Source organism: Macaca thibetana, chromosome 8 (genome assembly GCF_024542745.1).
Source record: "Macaca thibetana thibetana isolate TM-01 chromosome 8, ASM2454274v1, whole genome shotgun sequence".
NCBI classification, from domain to species: Eukaryota; Metazoa; Chordata; class Mammalia; order Primates; family Cercopithecidae; genus Macaca; species Macaca thibetana.
This window is the reverse complement of record NC_065585.1, coordinates 45317653-45340008: the sequence shown is the minus strand read 5'-3', so window position 1 is coordinate 45340008 and position 22356 is coordinate 45317653. Positions and strand designations below refer to the sequence as shown.

The 22356-nt window shown below is 38.9% G+C and overlaps 1 protein-coding gene across 8 annotated transcripts in view; it reads left to right on the top strand.

Annotated features, from left to right (window-relative positions):
• The window catches only part of VPS13B (vacuolar protein sorting 13 homolog B), an 859202-nt gene that overhangs the window by 799458 nt on the left and 37388 nt on the right, over nucleotides 1–22356 (top strand). For all 8 annotated transcript variants that reach the window (XM_050801187.1, XM_050801183.1, XM_050801189.1 and 5 more), the window contains 10 exons: nucleotides 77–340; nucleotides 985–1068; nucleotides 1247–1422; nucleotides 1928–2098; nucleotides 2437–2638; nucleotides 3772–3960; nucleotides 6313–6459; nucleotides 14859–15142; nucleotides 17655–17782; nucleotides 18000–18199. In XM_050801187.1, the coding sequence (XP_050657144.1) occupies nucleotides 77–340; nucleotides 985–1068; nucleotides 1247–1422; nucleotides 1928–2098; nucleotides 2437–2638; nucleotides 3772–3960; nucleotides 6313–6459; nucleotides 14859–15142; nucleotides 17655–17782; nucleotides 18000–18199 (1845 nt within the window). The remainder of the gene's footprint in view (nucleotides 1–76; nucleotides 341–984; nucleotides 1069–1246; nucleotides 1423–1927; nucleotides 2099–2436; nucleotides 2639–3771; nucleotides 3961–6312; nucleotides 6460–14858; nucleotides 15143–17654; nucleotides 17783–17999; nucleotides 18200–22356) is intronic.

The following is a 22356-nucleotide window of genomic DNA, read 5'->3' as shown; positions in this document are numbered from 1 at the left end:
TTTTGTTTGATCGATAACATATTTCCAGTTAATGAAGTCTGAATTGATGAAGACTTATGTACTTACTGTCTTTTAGATTATCATCTGTGGAAGACAGATCATCTGTAGTTACTTGTCTCAAAGCATAGAACTAAAAGTCGTTCAGCATTACATTGGTCAAGATGGACAAGCTGTAGTTCGGGAACATTTTGACTGCCTCACAGCCAAACAGAAACTGCCTTCATATATACTAGAAAACAATGAACTGACAGAGCTGTGTGTGAAGGCCAAAGGAGATGAAGACTGGTCAAGAGATGTGCGCCTGGAATCCAAAGCCCCTGAATACAGCATTGTCATTCAGGTTTGAAAAGAACTTCAATCTAGAGTAGAGCAGCTTTAACATTGAAATTTTCTCAAAATGTTCTTTACTTGTACAGCACTTAATTTATTAAAAAGTGATATATAAAAAAGGGGGGAGAAAGGCTTTGAATAGTACTTCTCAAACTGTTTACTCCCCATCCCATGACAATACATTTGTATCAGTTCCAGTAGTTCTTACAGCCAAGACTCTGTCCCTCCCAGATGCAAGTGATATCTTGAAAAAGATCCTGCTGCCCCAGGGTTAGGGGTGGGGTGGGACCGGGGGTGGTATCCTCCTCACTTAAGGATTTTTGTGATGGTCTGTTACTTTATCTCTTCCTCAGTCTTTACCATCATCACTTTCATTCCCATAAAGGATAAATTCTCTTTCATTTTGCCAGTCAGTCTTATATCTCTCCTTATGCAATCTCTGTCTTTATGGAAAGAGTTGGCCCCGTCGACTCACTGCACATTTGCTTTATGCCATAATGAAGTCTGGTTTTGCTTAGTTTTTTTTAAATAATGGCTTTTTCTCTATAACTTTAAACTCTTTTTAATCTTCCAAACGGATATATCTGTGCCTTATTTTGATTAATTAGTAAACTGCTTAGTACTCAATAGGACCCGTTTCTATTTCATGTGCAGGTGCCATCTTCAAACAGTTCCATTATTTATGTCTGGTGCACAGTTTTGACTTTAGAACCCAACTCTCAAGTGCAACAACGAATGGTGAGTGCTTTCCCAATCCTAAAATATGGTATATGACTCTGACCTTTCCTGTTCTGAAATAAATTAAGGTCAGAGTGACCTAGGGAAGAGATTTATTGCAAGTTTGTTTCAGCATCAAACAGCTGGAATACTGCAACAAAGCAAATATGAAAGTTGTTCTGTCCTTTTATTTTTATAGATTGTGTTCAGCCCTCTTTTTATCATGAAGAGTCATCTTCCAGACCCCATTATCATACATTTGGAGAAAAGGAGTCTGGGATTGAGTGAAACACAAATTATTCCAGGAAAAGGGCAGGAAAAACCACTGCAAAACATAGAACCTGACCTTGTACATCACCTGACATTCCAAGCAAGGTACTAGAAAAATCCTTCCCTACATTTTCCTAAGAGAAATTAAGTAGAAAAGTAACCTTGCACTGGGGAGGGTAGGAGGTGGGTGGGAAGATGGGGTGGAGGGAGTTTTTTGTATGATTTCTTATCTTATGAGAATGTTATTTTAAAATTGCCCTGCCTAGTGACCTCTTATTCTCATCTGTAGTTTTAGATAAAAATCAGCCTTTCTCATTAAGCATAGATATAATCAAGAGGAATCATCAGAAATTTTAATTTCTATTTCATTGACACATGACTTCTGTAGTGAAAGAAGATGTGAATAGAGATCAACACCCAGGAATTGAGGGGTGGGGGAAGAAAGAGGAAAAGCCAGGGCCCAGATCATCCACACACTGTCCCATAAATGGACTCTATCTACCAAAAAGGTGTTGGTCTGTAATACATGTGTAGTTAGATATTTTTCAATAAATTGTAGACCACTTTAGAAATCTGATATTTATTCTTGGTTTTTCTTTCAATTTCCTAGAGAAGAATATGATCCTTCAGATTGTGCAGTTCCCATCTCAACATCCCTCATTAAGCAAATAGCCACTAAGGTACACCCTAGAGGCACAGTTAATCAGATCCTTGACGAATTCTATGGGCCAGAAAAGTCGCTTCAACCCATATGGCCCTATAATAAGAAGGATTCTGACAGGTAACATTCTTCAGTGATCTTTTTCTACAAAAATTTCTCAATATTAACAAATGATCATTCACAAAAATATTAAATACCATAAGTGGTGTGTGCATGTATGTGTCAGATTCTTACCTTTTATCATCTAGTAGGTGTATTTTGTAGATTTCTTTATTCATGATCTAGATCATAATTGCATGAAAAGTTGCTTTCTCCTGCATGCAAATTTAGAATTGAAAGATTCTGGTATGAGGAGGTATCATGCAGGAACATGGTGTGTTTGGAATCTTTAAACATATTTCACAAATATTAAAGTTATCATATTTCATTGAGTCTCTTGGATGTGGTGTTTGGAACAGGAATGAACAGCTAAGTCAGTGGGATAGCCCAATGCGAGTGAAGCTGTCAATCTGGAAGCCATATGTTAGAACTTTGTTGATAGAACTTCTGCCCTGGGCCCTGCTTATCAATGAGTCCAAATGGGACCTCTGGCTATTTGAAGGAGAGAACATTGTTCTACAGGTTCCTGCTGGCAAAATTATTATTCCTCCTAATTTTCAGGTACTAAACTTTTTTAATTAATATGAATTCTTATCTCTCAACAAGTAGATTTTATTGTAAAGTTGTGTTTATGATCTTCACAGAATGAATCAGTTGTGAAAAATTCTTCTTAGATGCATATGTAAGAGGTATGGAATGGTCTTTGAATATTCAAGGACTTTTCTGATGTCTTTTTTTTTTTTGAAAACCATCAACACTATTGGTGCTTGAGTTACCATTAAATTCGATAACTTGGATTAGTTACATTCTCATTCCATTGGCATAGGATATTTGACAAGTATTCGGGCTGGTCTATCAGTATATATTAAGGAAATATAGCCATCATGTGTGCTTATCCATACCCTAGGTATTCTTTGGTGTTCTTCAGGAAATTCTCTGCAGTCTGCAAGATACTGAGGATTTCAGAGCAACTGTTTTTGTCAGGGCCCCTTTTCCTTTATAAGTGGACTTGGATGTTCATAATTATGGATGTCTACCCAGTTGTTGATTATAACAATATGGAATGATTACTGACACAGAGAGAAACCTAATTGCGAACCAAAATATCACAGGAAGATTTTATATGCTGTCACAAAACCTTCTTCATAAGGCTAGTCTGTTTCAAGAAGACACACAAATCTATAAAAAAAAAAAAAATAGAGTAAAAGGAACTCCTAAATACAATGTCTTTCTGATAGAGAACAATTTCAGAATCCTTTTTTGAGCTCCAGGTCATAAACATCTTTATTCAATTGCATTTTTTCTTTTTTTGTAAAATCAGATGATGTTACCTTATGGAATTGGAATGTTGACCTATGTGGACCTAATGTTAGATATTATTCTCTTGTCAAATGAGATGAAACCTTCAGTTTTTAAAGCCTTTGGTATTTAGAGGGTAGTCACTGTTTGGGTTTGGTTTTCCCCTCCCTCCCGTAAATATGAATTCCATTGTGAGTACAAAAATAAAAATACATTGGGAGCCAAAATAAAATGTACGTTGCCATTACAAACACACACACACACACACACAAAAAAACCATGGAGGGATATTTGGTTGCCTTAGTAGACCTATTATATAATATTTTTAAAACAGCCTGAGGATTGAAGTAAAAAATATCAAAGTTAAGAAAATAATCGAGGCATTATTTTTCCAGGAAGCTTTTCAAATTGGAATATACTGGGCAAATACAAACACTGTGCACAAGTCAGTAGCAATTAAACTGGTCCATAACCTGACATCTCCAAAGTGGAAAGATGGAGGTAATGGCGAAGTTGTGACATTGGATGAAGAAGCATTTGTTGATACTGAAGTAAGACTTGGTGCTTTTCCAGGACATCAGAAGGTAAGATCAAAGTCTGTGTGGCTGGGAGGAAATAGCATGCCATCCCCTTAACCTGTTTGAAATGAATCTGCCTTTTTCTTTTTAATACCTTTTTCATATTACTTGTTCTAAACAATTTGTAATAGTAAAACATTTGATTTCTTAACTTCTTAGACCTCTCTGTTTTACAGTGCTTTTTTTTCTTTACCAGTGATAAAAGCTGTGTCACATAATTTATCCAATAATTGTTCTATTTCAGAATACTCAGCAGTCACTTGATTTATAGTATGTGGGGAGAAAATGAACTTACTCCAAAATATCCACAAATTGTACTTGGCCTCCTTCTTTAGAGCAGAAAGTAGAGTCACTAACATTCTGAGCATAGAGTGAAAGGACAAAGGCTCCTCCTGCAGCAAAGGTTATATTTCTGGAAAGGACATCCTGAGCAAAATTATGTGGATCAATTCTAAATCTCCCCTAGAACCATGGTTATAAGAGGAAGTTATATTCTTGAACAGTGGACTGGTGTCCATGTTTTAGAGATAGATACAAAAAACGTAAGTTATTTAAATATAAATGGTATGTGCTTTTCAGCATAAATCTAAAGTCTATTAAAACCAACTAGCTGAATAATATAACTAATCACATCACTTATGAAAGTACAATATCACAGTGTACCGTGCAGAAGTTTTATGCTATACTTCTAATATCATCATTATTTTAGCTGTCCCAAATTAGAAAAAGAAGGGATACTTCATCAAAGTAGTAGAATTCAGAATGACTTTTTTCAGGGGAGAAGTTAGATTTTTGACAGGTGTCTTTGAAAAGTCTTTTGAGAAAAGTTAGGGTCATTTGGTGACTTTTAAAAAAATAAATTTCCCTGATACAAAGAAATTGGTCTTTCTTCAGCATTCAAGGCTGGTATCCATTTCCTCAGAGTTGTCTGGGCAACACATGTTTATACTCTGACAGCCAAAGTACTGTAACATGGGTGTAAATGGCAAAGAGCTGTAAGCATGAATCACCCAAAGTTGAATAGTTGTAAGTTGAGAACTACCATCAAAACCTGGAAAAAATGTTATAATATTCAGTCAACACCCAATACCTCTAGCACCTAACAAAGTAGCCACAGCAAGTGTTGAATAAATGTTTGTGAATCAATGAATGTACTGTTGGAAAACATATTGATGTCTCATTATGCTTTGGTAGTGACTCAGGACCTCTTTATACTCTTTTTAGTCTCAGGACCCCTTTATATTCTTAAAAATTATTGATTACCCCCAAAGACCTTTTGTTTCTGTGGGTTATATCAATATTGACCAGATTAGAAATTAAAACAGAAACTTTTAAAACACAAGAATATACAAAGATATATTCCATTAGCTATCACAGTAATAACATCATATGTTATGTACCTCTGGAAAACTCCACTGTATGTTCATGAGAGAATTCAATTGTAAAAGATTAATAGCATCTTACTATTATTATACAAATAGTTTTGACCATGAGACCCCATGCCCAGAGATCCCCTGTGGGTCCCCAGACCACCCTTTGAAAACCAGTGTTCTGATATTATTAACTAGATGGGTATGTTGAAGCAAGAAACATCTTCTCTGAGCATCAGTTCCTTGCATAACATGGTAAGGTAACGAAATGATACATGTAGTGGTTAAGAGCAGCACCACAGAGCCAGACTGCATGGGTTCCAACCCCCTAGTTAGACCCTATTCATCTTTGTGACTTTGGGGAAGTTACTTAACCTCTTTGTGCCTCACTTTCCTCTTCTGTAAAATGGGGTTAATAATAGTAACTCCCCCATGTAGGTACTGTGAGAATTTTTTGAGTTAATATGTATACAGCACTTGAAACTAGTAGAACACAATATTGCAATATATGAAGGTCAATCCTTACTGTCTTCGTTGTCATTACTGAAGTTTTTAGAACTCTCCTTGGTTCATCATAGTCATTAGCGAGGTAGCTGCTGGGAGACCATAAGGAGGAGGAGGAGGAGGGAGGCTGGGTGGAATTCTGCCAAGATGAGTGGCATTTATTTACATATACCTGCTTTCTAAATAAACATTTTATGATGTTATTGGTCAAACAAGCGGAAAACAAGTCTTTTATCTGTCACTACATAACAGCAGCAAAAGTAACGGGGTTGCTAAAGCACCATGTTGTAGACTGAATACCAACAGGAGCCAGAACATTTCTGAGACTGAAAGGAACACCATTAAATATTTTGGGGAAAAAAAACGGTAAAATTGGTACTGTCCTGGTAGACAATTAGATAAAATAACCTTTTAGGAGTACTCAAGAGATTTTAATATGCCTTACAGTATTGTCAAAATTACTTTTTTCTCAATTATCTTGTAGTTATGTCAGTTCTGCATTTCCTCCACGGTACAGCAAGGTATACAAATTATTCAGATTGAAGACAAGACTACAATAATCAACAATACACCATATCAAATATTTTATAAACCACAGCTATCTGTCTCCAGTCCCCTTTCTAGAAAGGAGGTAAGCAAATCATAACATGATTCTTTTGTCTAAGTTTTGATAAAGAAACAATAAATAGGATCAACTTCTCTTTAACCTACAGCAAATGAAAAGCTAACCCTGAACGTAGGTAAAGAGAAATTCACTTATTTTTGTTATAATTAAAACCATGAATGTCATGGTCACTGCTTCCAAGGTAATTAATGAGCAGAAATCCTACCAAGAAGGAGGCCCTGACACACTGCTGGATTAGTCCTGCCTGTGCCCCATCTGCACAGAGGCTCCAGCCCAGTCCTCTAGCATGCTCACTAGACTCCTACAAGCAGACACATAGTCCTGAGGACTGGCTCCTGGGTCACATGGAAAAGCACATCTGTCTCACAGGCTGCAGTGCCTGGGGGAGACATGCAGGCAAAAGACTAGGGCCTAACTGAGCCGTGGATCTGCGAGCAGTGAGCTCTGTGGTTTTGAGGAGAATAAATGTAGAAATGTACTAGCTCATTTATGTTAACATCTTGATGGCAGAATATATGGAAAATAAATCTAAATTTCAGTTCTTTGTACAGTTAAAATGAATAGTTATATTTTGAGAGGAGAGTTTGTTTTTTCTCTCTCTCCATTGCCTCTTAGATGTTTTCCTTTTTTTTTTTTTAATTATACTTAAAATTAAATTAAATTTAATTTTAATTAAGTTCTGAGATACATGTGTAGAACATGCAGGTTTGTTACATAGGTATACATGTACCATGGTGGTTTGCTGCACCCATCAACCCGACATCTACATTAGGTATTTCTCCCTTCCCTTTCCCCCTGCTCCCTGACAGACCCTGGTGTGTTATGTCCCCCTCCCTGTGCCCATGTGTTCTGATTGTTCAACTCCCACTTATGAGCAAGAACATGCGGTGTTTAGTTTTCTGTTCCTGTGTTAGTTTGCTGAGAATGATGGTTTTCAGCTTCATCCATATCCCTGCAAAGGACATGAACTCATTCTCTTTTATGGATGCATAGTGTTCTGTGCTGTATATGTGCCACATTTTCTTTATCCAGTCTATCACTGATGGGCATTTAGGTTGGTTCCAAGTCTTTGCTATTGTGAATAGTGCTGCAATAAACACACATGTGCATGTGTCTTTATAGTAGAATGATTTATAATCCTTTGGGTATATACCCAGTAATGGGATTGCTGAGTCAAATGGTTTTTCTAGTTCTAGATCCTTGAGGAATTGCCACAGTGTGTTCCAATGGTTGAACTAATTTACACTCCCACCAACAGTGTAAAAGTGTTCCTATTTCTCCACATCCTCTCCAGCATCTGTTGTTTCCTGATTTTTTAATGACTGCCATTCTAACTGATGTGAGATGGTATCTCATTGTGGTTTTGATTTGCATTTCTCTAATGACCAGTGATGATAAGCTTTTATTCATGTTTGTTGACCACGTAAATGTCTTCTTTTGAGAAGTGTCTGTTCATATCCTTTGCCCACTTTCTGATGGGGTTGTTTGTTTTTTTCTTGTAGATTTGTTTATGTTCCTTGTAGATTCTGGATATTAGCACTTTGTCAGATGGATATATTGCAAGAATTTTTCTCCCATTCTGTAGGTTGCCTGTTCACTCTGATGATAGTTTCTTTTGCTGTGCAGACACTCTTTAGTTTAATTAGATCCCATTTGTCAATTTTGGCTTTTGTTGCCATTGCTTTTGGTGTTTTAGTCATGAAGTCTTTGCCCATGCCTATGTCCTGAATGGTATTGCCTAGGTTTTCTTCTAGGGTTTTTATGGTTTTAGGTCTTAGTTTAAATCTTTAATCCATCTTGAGTTAATTTTTGTATAAGGTGTAAGAAAGGGATCCAGTTTCAGTTTTCTGCATATGGCTAGCGAGTTTTCCCAACACCATTTATTAAATAGGGAATCCTTTCCCCCTTGCTTGTTAAAGATCAGATGGTCAAAGATCAAATGGTTGTAGATGTGTGGTGTTATTTCTGAGGCCTCTGTTCTGTTCCATTGTTCTATATATCTGTTTTGGTACCAGTACCATGCTGTTTTGGTTACTATAGCCTTGCAATGTAGTTTGAAGTCAGCATGATGCTCCCAGCTTTGTTCTTTTTGCTTAGGATTGTCTTGGCAATGCGGGCTCTTTTTTGGTTCCATATGAAGTTTAAAGTAGTTTTTTCTAATTCTGTGATGAAAGTCAGTGGTAGCTTAATGGGTATAGCATTGAATCTATAAATTACTTTGGGCAGTATGGTCATTTTCACAATATTGATTCTTCCTATGCATAAGCATGGAATGTTTTTCCATTTGTATGTGTCCTCTTTTATTTTGTTGAGCAGTGGCATGTAGTTCTCCTTGAAGAGGTTCTTCAGATCCCTTGTAAGTTGGATTCCTAGGTATTTTATTCTCTTTGTAGCAATTGTGAATGGGAGTTCACTCATGATTTGGCTCTCTGTTTGTCTGTTAATGGCATATAGGAATGCTTCTGATTTTTGCACATTGATTTTGTATCCTGAGACTTTGCTGAAGATGCTTATCAGCTTAAGGAGATTTGGGCTGAGACGATGGGATTTTCTAAATATACAATCATGCCATCTGCAAACAGAGACAATTTGACTCCCTCTTTTCCTATTTGAATACCCTTTATTTCTTTCTCTTTCCTGATTCACCTAACCAGAACTTCCAATACTATGTTGAATAGGAGTGCTGAGAGGGGGCATCTTTGTCTTGTGATGGTTTTCAAAGGGAACGCTTCCAGCTTTTGCCCATTCAGTATGATACTGGCTGTGGGTTTGTCATGAATAGCTCTTATTATTTTGAGATATGTTCCACCAATACCTAGTTTATTGAGTGTTTTTAGCATGAAGGGTGTTGAATTTTATCAAAGGCCTTTTTTGCATCTATTGAGATAATTGTGGTTTTGGTCATTGGTTCTTTTTATGTGATGGATTACATTTATTGATTTGTGTGTGTTGAACCAGTCTTGCCTTGCAGGGATGAAGCCGACTTGATCTTGGTGGATAAGATTTTTAATGTGCTGCTGGATTCGGTTGGCCAGTATTTTACTGAGGATTTTCGCATCAATGTTCATCAGGGATATTGGCCTGAAATTTTCTTTTTTTGTGGTGTCTCTGCCAGGTTTTGGTATCAGGATGATGCTGGCCTCATGAAATGAGTTAGGTAGGAGTCCCTCTTTTTCTATTGTTTGGAATAGTTTCAGAAGGAATGATACTGCCTCCTCTTTGTACCTCTGGTAGAATTTGACTGTGAATACATAGGGTCCTGGGCATTTTTTGTTGGTAGGCTATTAATTACTGTCTCTATTTCAGAACTTGTTATTGATCTATTCAGGGATTTGACGTCTTCCTGGTTTAGTCTTAGGAGAGTGTATGTGCCCATGCATTCATCCATTTCTTCTAGATTTTCTAGTTTATTTGCATTGAGGTGTTTATAGTATTCTCTGATGGTAGTTTGTATTTCCGTGGGATCAGTGGTGATCTCCCCTTTATCGTTTTTTATTTTGTCTATTTGATTCTTCTCTCTTTTCTTTATTAGTCTGGCTAGCAGTCTTATCTATTTTGTTGATCTTTAAAAAAAAAACAGCTCCTGGTTTCATTGATTTTTTTTTTTAAGGGTTTTTTGTGTCTTTATCTCCTTCAGTTCTACTCTGATCTTAGTTATTTCTTGTCTTCTGCTAGCTTTTGAATTTGTTTGCTCTTGCTTCTCTATTTCTATTAACTGTGATGTTAGGGTGTCGATTTTAGATCTTTCTCATTTTCTGATGTGGGAATTTAGTGCTATAAATTTCCCTCTTAACAGTGTTTTAGCTGTGTCCCCGAGATTCTGGTACATTGTGTCTTTGTTCTCACTGGTTTCAAAGAACTCATTTATTTCTGCCTTAATTTCGTTAGTTACCCAGTAGTCATTCAGGAGCAGGTCCTTCAATTTCCATGTAGTTGTGTGGATTTTAGTGAGTTTCTTAATGCTGAGTTCTAATTTGATTGCACTGTGGTCTGAGAGACTGTTTGTTATGATTTCTGTTCCTTTGCATTTGTTGAGTGTTTCCCTTCCAATTATGTGGTCAATTTTAAAATAAGTGCTAGGTGGTGCTGAGAAGAATGTATATTTTGTTGATTTGAGGTAGAAAGTGCTATAGATGTCTATTAGGTCTACTTGGTCCAGAGCTGAGTTCAAGTCCTGAATGTCCTTGTCAATTTTCTGTCTCATTAATCTGTCTAATATTGACAGTGGGTGTTAAAGTCTCCCACTATTATTATGTGGGAGTCTAAGTTTCTTTGTAGGTCTCTAAGAAGTTGGTTTATGAATCTGGGTGCTCTTGTATTGGGTGCATATATATTTAGGATAGTTAGCTCTACTTACATTGATCCCTTTACCATTATGTAATGCCCTTGTCTTTTTTGATCTTTGTTGGTTTAAAGTCTATTTTATCAGAGAGTAGGATTGCAACCCCTGCTTTTTTTTTTTTTTTTTTTTTTTTTTTGCTTTCCATTTGCTTGGTAAATATTCCTCCATCCCTTTATTTTGAGCCTATGTGTGTCTTTGCACATGAGATGGGTCTCCTGAATACAGCACACTAATGGGTCTTGACTCTTTATCCAATTTGACTATTTATCCAATTCATTCTCTGTGCCTTTTAATTGGGGCATTTAGCCCATTTACATTTAAAGTTAATATTGTTATGTGTGAATTTGATCCTGTCGTTATGATGCTAGCTGTTTATTTTGCCCATTAGTTGGTGCAGTTTTTTCATAGTGTTGATGGTCTTTACATTTTGGTTTGTTTTTGCAGTGACTTGTACTGGTTTTTCCTTTCCATATTTAGTGCTTCCTTCAGGAGCTCTTGTAAGGCAGGCCTGGTAGTGACAAAATCCCTCAGCATTTGCTCATCTGTAAAGGATTTTATTTCTCCGTCACTTATGAAGCTTAGTTTGGCTGGATATAAAATTCTGGATTGAAACATTTTCTTTGAGAATGTTGAATACTGGCCCCCACTCTCTTCTGGTTTGTAGGGTTTCTGCAGAGAGATCTGCTGTTAGTCTGATGGGCTTCCCTTTGTGGGTAACCTCATCTTTCCATCTGGCTGCCCTTAACATTTTTTCCTTCATTTCAACCTTGGTGAATCTGACAATAATGTGTCTTGGGGTTGCTCTTCTTGAGCAGTATCTTTGTGGTGTTCTCTGTATTTCCTGAATTTGAATGTCGGCCTGTCTTGCTGGGTTGGGGAAGTTCTCCTGGATAATATCCTGAAGTGTGTTTTCCAACTTGGTTCCTTTCTCCCACGTCACTTTCAGGTACACCAATCAAATGTAGGTTTGGTCTTTTCACATAGTCCCATATTTCTTGGAGACTTTGTTTGTTCCTTTCATTCTTTTTTCTCTAATCTTGTCTTCATGCTTTATTTCATTAAGTTGATCTTCAATCTCTGATATCCTTTCTTCCACCTGATCAATTCGGTTGTTGATACTTGTGTATGCTTCTCAAAGTTCTCGTGCTGTGTTTTTCAGCTTCATCGGGTCATTTATGTTCTTCTCTAAATTGGTTATTCTAGTTAGCAATTCGTCTAACCTTTCATCAAGGTTCTTAACTTCCTTGCATTGGGTTAGAGCATGATCCTTTAGCTCGGAGGAGTTTGTTATTACCCACCTTCTGCAGCCTACTTCTGTCACTTTGTCAAACTCATTCTCCATCCAGTTTTGTTCCCATGCTGGTGAGGAGTTGTGATCCTTTGGAGGAGAAGAGGTATTCTGGTTTTTGGAATTTTCAGCCTTTTTGTGCTGGTTTTTCCTCATCTTCATGGATTTATCTACCTTTGGTCTTTGATGCTGGTGACTTTCAGATGGAGTTTTTGCGTGGTTGTCCTTTTTGTTGATGTTGATGCTATTGCTTTCTGTTTGTTGGTTTTCCTTCTAATAATCAGGCCCCTCTTCTGCAGTTCTGCTAGAGTTTGCTGGGGGTCCACCTCAGACCCTGTTTGCCTGGGTATCACCAGCAGAGGCTGCAGAACAGCAAAGATTTCTGCCTGTTCCTTCCTCTGGAAGCTTTATCCCAGAGGGGCACCCACCAGATGCCAGTTGGAGCTCTCCTGTATGAGGTGTCTGTTGACCCCTGCTGGGAGGTGTCTCCGCATCAGGAGGCTCAGGGGTCAGGGACCCACTTGAGGAGGCTGTCTGTCCCTTAACAGAGCTTGATCACTGTGCTGGGAGATTCATTGCTCTCTTCAGAGCTGGCAGGCAGTAATGTTTAAGTCTGCTGAAGCTGCGCCCACATCCGCCCCTTCCCCCAGGTGCTCTGTTCCAGGGAGATGGGAGTTTGATCTATAAGCCCCTGACTAGGGCTGCTGCCTTTCTTTCAGAGATGCCCTGCCCAGTGAGGAGGAATCTAGAGAGGCAGTCTGGCCACAGTGGCTTTGCGGGGCTGTGGTGGGCTCTTCCCAGTCCGAACTTCCTGGAGGCTTTGTTTACACTGTGAGGGGAAACTGCCTACTCAATCCTCAGTAATGGTGGATTCCCGTCCCCCGACCAAGCTCGAGCATCCCAGGTCGACTCCAGACTGCTGTGCTGGCAGTGAGAATTTCAGGCCAGCGGATCTCAGCCTGCTGGGCTCCGTGGAGGTGGGATCCGCTAAGTAAGACCACTTGGCTCCATGGCTTCAGCCCCCTTTCCAGGGGAGTGAATGATTCTGTCTCGCTGGCGTTCCAGGCGCCACTGGTGTACAAAATGAAACTCCTGCAGCTAGCTCGGTATCTGCCCAAACGGCTGCCCAGTTTTGTGCTTGAAACCCAAGGCCCTTGTGGTATAGGCACCGGAGGGAATCTCCTGGTCTGTGGGTTGCAAAGACCCTGGGAAAAGCATAGTATCTGGGCTAGATAGCACCGTCCCTCACGGCACAGTCCCTTATGGCTTCCCTTGGCTAGGGGAGGGAGTTCCCTGATCCCTTGTGCTTCCCAGGTGAGGCGACTCCCCAACCTGCTTCTGCTCACCCTCCTTGGGCTGTACCCACTGTCTAACCAGTCCCAGTGAGATGAGCCACATACCTAAGTTGGAAATGCAGAAACCACCCACCTTCTGTGTTGATCTCGCTGGGAGCTGCAGACCGGAGCTGTTCCTATTCAGCCAACTTGCCCAGGAATCAGTTTTTTGTTTGTTTGTTTGTTTGTTTTTGAGATGGAGTCTCACCCTGCCACCCAGGCTGGAGTATAATGGCACGATCTCAGCTCACTTCAACCTCTGCCTCCTGGGTTCAAGCGATTCTCCTGCCTCATCCTCATGAGTAGCTGGGATTACAGGTGTCCACCACCACTCCCTCTAATTTTTGTATTTTTAGTAGAAATGGGGTTTCACCATGTTGGCCAGGCTGGTCTCAAACTCCCGACCTCATGATCCACCTGCCTCAGCCTCCCAAATTGCTAGGATTACAGACATAAGCCACTGGCACCCAGCCGTAAGGAGAGGTTTTAAGAGAACTTAAAAACAGAAAATGTTAAGTGGTATGTTATTGTTTTATGCTATTGAAACTGTCTTATAGGAAAGTATTATCTTTCTTTACCTTTGTCTGCCCTTTTACCTCCTACTTTCAGCTCCTAAAAATTATATTAAATTAATCAAATAGGATAAAAGTCTTATACTTTTAAGCTTATAATGCATTGTGCTAAAGTCAGCCCTCTGTCTCCGTAGGTTCCATAGCTATGGATTCCACGAAACATGGACCAAAAATATTCAGGAAGAAATAAACTAACAATACTACTATTTTAAAATACACATTTTAAAATACAATATAACAATTGTTTACATAGCATTTATATGTTATCAAGTATTACAAGTAATACAGAGATTACTTAAATTATACTGAAGGATGGCACGGTTATGTACAAGTACTACGCCATTTTGTATAACGGACTTGAGCATCCATGGTGTTCTCACTGCTTCTAATTTTTTCATTAGGACATTCTCATGGAAACAGGATTCATAATATTCCCATGTCCCCAACCCAGCCTTTTTCTGAAAATACATAGTTATAGATGGTGTCTTAGAAGATGTGCTTTACGGGGCCGGGCGTGGTGGCTCACACCTATAATCCCAGCACTTTGGGAGGCTGACACGGGTGGATCGCTTGAGGTCAGGACCCGCCTGGCCAACATAGTGAAACCCCATCTCTACTAAAAATACAAAAATTAGCTGGGCGTGGTGGCGTGTGCCTGTCGTCCCTGCTACTTGGGAGACTGAGGCATGAGAATTGCTTGAACCCGGGAGGCAGAGGCTGCAGTGAGCCGAGATGGTGCCACTGTACTCCAGCCTGCGTGATGGAGTGAGACTGTCCCAAAAAAAAGAAAAGAAAAGAAGATATGCTTTAAAAAGTCTAATTCTGCTGTATTACTGTAGCTAATGTGCTCTCTGCATTTTTTTTTTTAGTATTTTCATGTTCCAGACAGTGCTACTTTTAGCATTTGCCCAGGTGGAGAGCAGCCTGCTATGAAATCCAGCTCCCTTCCTTGCTGGGACTTGATGCCTGCCATTAGTCAGTCAGTGCTGGATGCATCCCTGCTTCAGAAACAGATCATGCTGGGCTTTTCTCCTGCCCCAGGTGCTGACAGCTCACAGTGCTGGAGCCTGCCAGCTATAGTTAGACCAGAGTTTCCCAGACAGAGTGTGGCAGTACCCCTTGGGAATTTCCGGGAAAATGGATTCTGTACCAGGTATTTTATGTTTGTATAAATGTCTTTCTTCTTTGCTTGTCAGTCTAGCTGTTCATCTAGATGCCGAGAGAGAGAATGGTTGTAGTGCTCCCCATATGTAATACTAGGCTTTATTTTTAATGACTTCTAGACATTGTATACAGTGAGTCAAGTGTTGTGATCACATATGGCTTGTCCCAGCATACTACTTAAGAGATTTTTCCCCTTATGGAGCTTACGCTGGGGGGAAATGATGGTACTTGTACCACAGAATGTCATTATATGAAAAGATCATATGTATGATCATACAAATAGCATTGTATGAAAAGATCATATCATAATGAAAAAATTACCTGTTGTGAGTTATAGGAAATAAGGGTTAAAATATGAGCAAGTCAAGTTGGAAAACCTTTTTCTTTTCCCATATTATACTTTACTTCAAAATGGAATTTTTCTCAAAAAGTCATTAAGAGAGATAACTTAGATAAACACAAGTCACAGAAGACTCTGTTCTGTGGTTGTTCCTGCACGCAAGTTGCTCCAATGACCGATTACCAGTTATGCAAATAACCACAGAATCAAGCCAGAGATGTATAATGGTTTGTTCATACTGGACTTCCATTATGTGGTTGTTTTGCATGTAAAATATCCCTTCTGTAGCTCTCAAGAATAACTTATTTATAGTATATATAACAGCTGCAAAAGAAAACATATTGTGCCCTTATGAGAAGTACCTTATTTTCATGATTATGAATTTATAGGCTTTGAGATTTTAGCAATGCTAACTCTTTTGATATAACATTTTAAAAGACAAGAGAGATTTATAATAGTAATATTTTAAATAAGTTGTTCATAATGGCAAGGTTCTGTTCTTCACACATCCCTCCTTCTTTCACAGTATTCACAAAATCCTTGATTTTACAAACATTTGTCATCTCTTACACTGTAGAGGAGTGGTTATCCTTACATTCTGGTTGGAGATGTTAAGCATAGTGAGTTTAAGGGTGTTTTTGAAAGTTATATGAACTTATGTCTATAAACAAAACATTTTTAAAAAAACAAAATTTGAAACTAAACTTAATTTGGAAATTAAGCTTAAAATTCTGATAATTACAGTATAATTTAATCTTATCTATAAATACTAAGCTAGATATTGGACAGAAAGTACCATACTTGAGTCCTGGCCCCAGCCTTCTTGGCTATCAAAAAGAAATTATCTGAGGTTGGCTCGCGTAGCTCTTTTAAAATTAGGCTGGGAAAGGAACTTTGCTGTTTATCCAAGAACTGTACTCTGAAAATGAATTTATTTCGTGCTGTCCCATCTCCTCATCTATTTCCTTCCCTCAATTCAACCAATAGCACACATTAGATGGTGGTATTAATGTGCTTTTACCAAATGCTAACGGACCATTCACTTTGACATTTCACACAAATACAATCTTTGGGAAGTACTCACACTGGCAAATAAGATGGATGGCAAATGGAAGCTTTTTAGAGCATTATTGACCCCTTTTAGTCAGCTGAGGGCCACATTTGGCAAATTATCTGATTTCTTTGATTAATTTTGACAATCATTCCATGTAATTTAGGCTTCAGAGTAATTTTTTTTTTCCTGCTTCAATGAAATATTCTTTGTGGTAGTCTGTAATCTAAATAGGAAAATTTCTCTCTCTTCATCACAGAAGGCAACCTGTACTCACACAGTTGGTTTTCTAACTCCAAATAATACAGCTTTGCTCCTGCTAATCAAAATGTACATTTTTTAAGGTGTGATGGGAATATAGAAATTGACAGCAAACATTATCAGCCTGCCTACCTTTAGAAAAAAGAGCAAGCACCCAAATTCTCTAGTAGTCCTTTGAAAAGCAGGTCAGCTTTTTTTTTTTTTTTTTTTTTTTTGATACAGGGTCTTGCTCTGTTGCCCAGGCTCGAGTGCAGTGGCACAATCATGGCTCACTGCATCCTCAACCACCCAGGCTTAAGCCAACCTCCCAGGCTCCAGCCATCCTCCTCCCACCTCAGCCTTCCAAGTAGCTGGGTGTGCACCACCACACCTGGCTAATTTTTGTATTTTGCTGTAGAGATGGGGTTTTGCCCTTTTGCTGAAGCTGGTCTTGAACTCCTGGGCTCAGGCAATCCTCCTGCCTTGGCTCCCAAAGTGCTGGGATTATAGGCGTGAGCCACCATGCACAGACTACCAAGCACTTTTAAGGAAGAAGAAGGTACCCTGCCTGGCTAAGGAGTTTAACACACATATGCATTGGGGGGGAAAAGAACAACAGGAAATATTAGCACAAGGTTAGCTATAGTTCTCTCTGGATGATAGAATTATTTTGTTTGCTTTTAAGTATTTTTTCACATTTTATGAATATTATAAATATGTTACTATTGTCAGAAAAGAAAGCTCCCCTGAGTTATAAAAGAGATATTTTCAAGTTCTGAATGTTGCAAATCTAAATAAACATGTTCCAGGAGAGAAAGCATTCATTTTTTTTCCTAAACATATCTGTCATTTGACTTGATTCTGTTCTAGGGCTATAGTGCTGACATATCAAGAACACCTTGGAGTGACTTACTTAACCCTCTCAGAAGACCCTAGTCCTCGAGTAATTATCCACAACAGATGTCCAGTAACAGTGCTTATAAAGGAAAACATTAAAGGTATGTTTTATAATGTCAAATTTAGATAATACTAAATGTGTATTTTTTTTCTGGGGTTTTTTGGTTTAGTAGTTACCTGTGATCCTGTGAAAAAAATATTTAAATAGATGTATTAATCATCTCTTTTTGAGAAGTTTCTTTTGCCACATTATGTTTACTGTCCCCCAAGTCTCTGTCTTTAAGGGCTAATTCTGATATGCCTTTTTTAAAATTTCAGATATTCCGAAGTTTGAGGTTTATTGCAAAAAAATTCCCTCCGAGTGCTCAATTCATCATGAACTGTATCATCAGATTTCCAGTTATCCGGACTGCAAGACCAAAGACTTACTTCCGAGCCTCCTTTTGAGAGTTGAACTGCTAGATGAAGTAACAACTGAGTGGAGTGATGCCATCGACATCAACAGTCAGGGAACACAGGTCAGTGAGCCGTGTGTTCCTGCCAAGACCCAAAGAAAAATGTCCTTTTCTGAGGTTTTGTTGGTTGCCTACTTTTAAACATAATTTTCTAGATGCTGAACATCTTTTCTTTGTGTGAAAGAGCATGTGAATCCATTTTTACATCCTCATTAAGTTATAAATTCTCAAACTCAAGCATGTATCTGCAAAGTAGACTATAAAACCATTGACTAGAGAGGAGCACTTAGTAAAAGCAGGCCCATCTTGGATCTAATCCAAGGTCGAAATGGAAATGAAATTGTTAGGCTTATTTAGATAGAACATAGTTCAGCTGTACAGATTTTTGCATAGTCATAATACAAATCCTCTTTTGTGTATTACTAGGATAAATATGTGTATTTTAAAATTACTAATTTTTATTACATAAAACCCCACAAATGGAAGTTTTATTACATAAAACCCCACAAATAGAAGTAGGTTTAAAAACCTGAGCAGATAAAATGTCTTAATTGTTTCTGTCTTCGTCTGGATGTTAGTGATACTAATTTTGTTGAAAATAGCATAAGAACTTAGCATTTCCTTTCTTCTGGACTTAAAATTTACTGTTTGTTAGTGTGTAATTTAGTGGCATTAAATATACTTACAGTGTTGTATAACCATCACCACTATTTCTGAAACTTCTTTATCATTTCAAACAGAAACTCTGTACCCAGTAAGCAGTAATTCCCATTCTCCCCTCCTCCAACCCCTGGTAGCTCTCTTCTTCTTCGTCTCTGTCTCCATGAATTTGCCTGCTCTAAGCATCTCAGATAAGTAGAATCATAAAATATGTATCCTTTTGTGTCTGGCTTATTTCACCTAGCATAATGTTCTCAAGGTTAGTTCATGTTTTAGCATGGATCAGAACTTCATTTGTTTTTATGAGTGAATAATATTGTGCCATACTTTTTTGAAAAGTTCTTTCACATTTATTAGTTCATTTGGTCTTCGCAACAAGCTTCTGAGGTAGGCTACTGTAATGGTGACAAACCACATATTAAAGTTATAAATGCATTTGCAGTAATAATAATGGTTATCATTGAATAATCACTTACTCCATACGAGGCATTGTTCTAAGCACTTTACGTTCATTCTCATCTAACCGTGACAACAGCCATACAAGTTAGGGACTATCATCTCCACGGAGGGAGAAGTAGAAACTAAGACCTCCAGAAGTACCTAGGTCTAATTTGCATGTAGTGGAAGCAAAAGGCCTGGAATTTTATCCAGATTCACCGGACAGCAAAGCCAGTGCTCTGAGCACAATGCATGCTGTTTCCTTACATGAAACTCCTTGCCACCCCTCTTTCCCAGTCCTCCTGGCACATTCTTTCTCATCTCAAGATTTCATTAAAGCCCCTGTGAAGTGTATTTGTGAAGTGTGGAATGACTGATCTGCTAAGGGGGAGAAGGAAAAAGGGAGGTGTCTGGGAAGAGCAGTAGCTGTGGAAACTGGTGAAGGACCTGGCTGGAGACAGAGGAAGGGATGGCTGAGTGGCCTGGAGGGCCACACTCACCCTGGAGACCTGCATTTGTAGTGGCCACAAACTACTCAGGGGCATGCTTTCTGTCAGCTGTGCTCAGGGGCTGAACAGTGAAAACCCATGGGATCTATGCAGCCTCAGAAGATGCTCCCAGTCTCATTAATTTACAAAATAAATATTGCAAGCTTCTCAGGGGTCCCTGAACTCCCCTGTCTGGGTTTAAAGATTTTTGAAATCCTGCTTATATTTGACTTAGGAATTCTTTACGATAGACATTCTTCCTGTCAAACCTTATTTTGGGGATTCCCATTCACTCTAAATTTCCTCAAAACTTTGTAGTCAGGGATACTTCAAAGCTAAGAGGAGGTGCTCTTTCCAACACCCTTATCATTGTGGTCTGAGGACCCAGCAATCTCATGTTCCCATTAATCTTTTAGAAGCTGTGTGCCATATGTCCTGCAGACCATGGTTTACTTCCTACTCTGGAGGAAGATTTGTTTCAGACCCTCACCGACATCTCCTCAGTAATATCCCAGGGCATATAAATCACTGGGGAGCAAAGGGAGCTGTGTCCTCTGATGAAAGGAAGGAGCAGTCCTTCTGGAGGAGGGAGTTTGTCTTCCAGGAACCTTCCTCAGCCCTTGGTCTGTGTATTTCAAAGCTGACCTAACAAGCAAAATCAAAACACCATAAAATGCCCATTATGCTGCAAGGAAGAAAACTCCTTTAACTTTTTTCAGTCAAGCCCTCTGCTTCCGTTGTGTAGATAAGATAGTCTCATGTTGTAGAATTTTGAAATGGATTGCATGAGGAAATAAGCACAGAGGAGTTGTATAATCTCACAGAGTATTCTTTGGACCAAGAGTTATTGAGAAGACCTGCTCACATGTAGGCTGCAGAATACTGATTGTAAAGTTGCTGCGTGCTTTTGGGGGTTGGATCCTTGGCTCACACCTGGTCAGAAGACATCTCATGGTTATTCAACCAGAGACCTGAAGGTGGCACCTGGTGCTCATACGCATGATTTGATAGTTGGTGGTAGGCTGACTTTAGGACAAAAACAGTCTTTAGGTGCTCAATAAATAAAGTCATAAAAGTAAGTTTACACCGATAATTTTAAGTCATAATTTTGATCCTACCAGGAAAATAGTTCAGACTCCTATCATAGTGTATAGGATTTTAATTTCTGATACTCAGAAACTATTTTTGTCAGAATTAGGCAATGTTATTTTGAAAAAGTCAAAACAAGGAACAAAGAAAACATAGTAGTTACCACTTAACTACCAACAACATTGAGAAGCCTGCTTCATTCATTCAGTCAACAAATACTGAGTTCCTAATGTATGCCAGACATTATAACTTGGTACTAGCACCATGTAAAATATACTGAACAAAAATGGAGCACAGCCCCTGCCCTCAAGTTTACATGTGGAGGAGATAGATAATAAATAATCTCATGGGTAGTTGTATTATAAGCACTACGAGGAGCTATGCAGGAAAGGTACAGTTGTGCTATGTGGGTGTACAGCAGACAAGTTTGAGAGGTCAAGGAGGGTGTCTCTGATGGAGAGACCTTGCCTCTGTGTCTTCAAGGTGAACAGGCTCTCCCTAGACAAGAGAGTAGGGAATCTTTCTAGGTAGAAAGAGCAATATGTTTGAAGCTTCAGTGTTCAGAGGGCACGTGGTCCTTTTAGGGAACTAAATGCCCGTGCGGCTGTAGCACCAGATGACAGAGGGTAGGAGAGGGAGCTGGTGAGGCAATGAGAGACCAAACCTGGCAAGGCCCCGTGGGTCCTATCAAGGATTTTGGTTTTTATCTTATGAGTCATGGGAAGTCATTGCATTATGAAAAGTACTTGCTGAGCCATTGAACTGCAAAGAGTGAGTAGTTTGAACCCCAGAAAGTGAATTTAAATGATCCCTTTGCAGGTAAATTCCCTTCTGAAAAGATCCATTAAATTCTCATGATCTTTGACTCTTAACAGACGTTCATAGTCGGGTCATTGTCACTGCTGTTTCTTCGCAAATGGATTGTTTTGTGGGGAGGAGAGAATGATAGTCCTTCATGTTTCTACAGCTCTGTGCCATTTACCAAGTGTTTCACAGGCACAGTCTCCATTCTTTTATTCATTTGTTCAAAGTTTTGCTGAGGACCTATCAGGTGCCAAGCCCTTTGCCCTAAATAAGGCATAATTCCTGCCTTCAAGGACTTGAGTAACCAATAAATGCAGTAAAGGGAAGATAAAACCTTTGATCACTGCAAAAATTCTAAGATAGGGTGATAATTTTTATGTTTATTTACTGATGAGAGATTTGAGGCTTAAAGAGGAATCAGCTAGGTGACTTACAACTAAGCAGGAGCAAGCTGGAGCCTAAATCTGCTCCCATGTGGTCCAGTCCTGTTTTTCCTACACCAGGCTCAGGCCACTTGTCTGTCCTCTGAAGTCTTGCCCTGGCTACAAATACTAGCTGCCTGAAAGTTCATCAAAGCACAGGATAGAAGAGATTTTCTAATCTCCCCATTTACCTAATGCAAGAATCCCTTCTATGACATCTCACCCCAGAAGGCTCCCAGTGTAATAGTCATAACTTATCCAGTGGTGGCTATGAGAAATTTTCTCTTGTATCAATCTGAAAACTATTACTCTGTAGCAT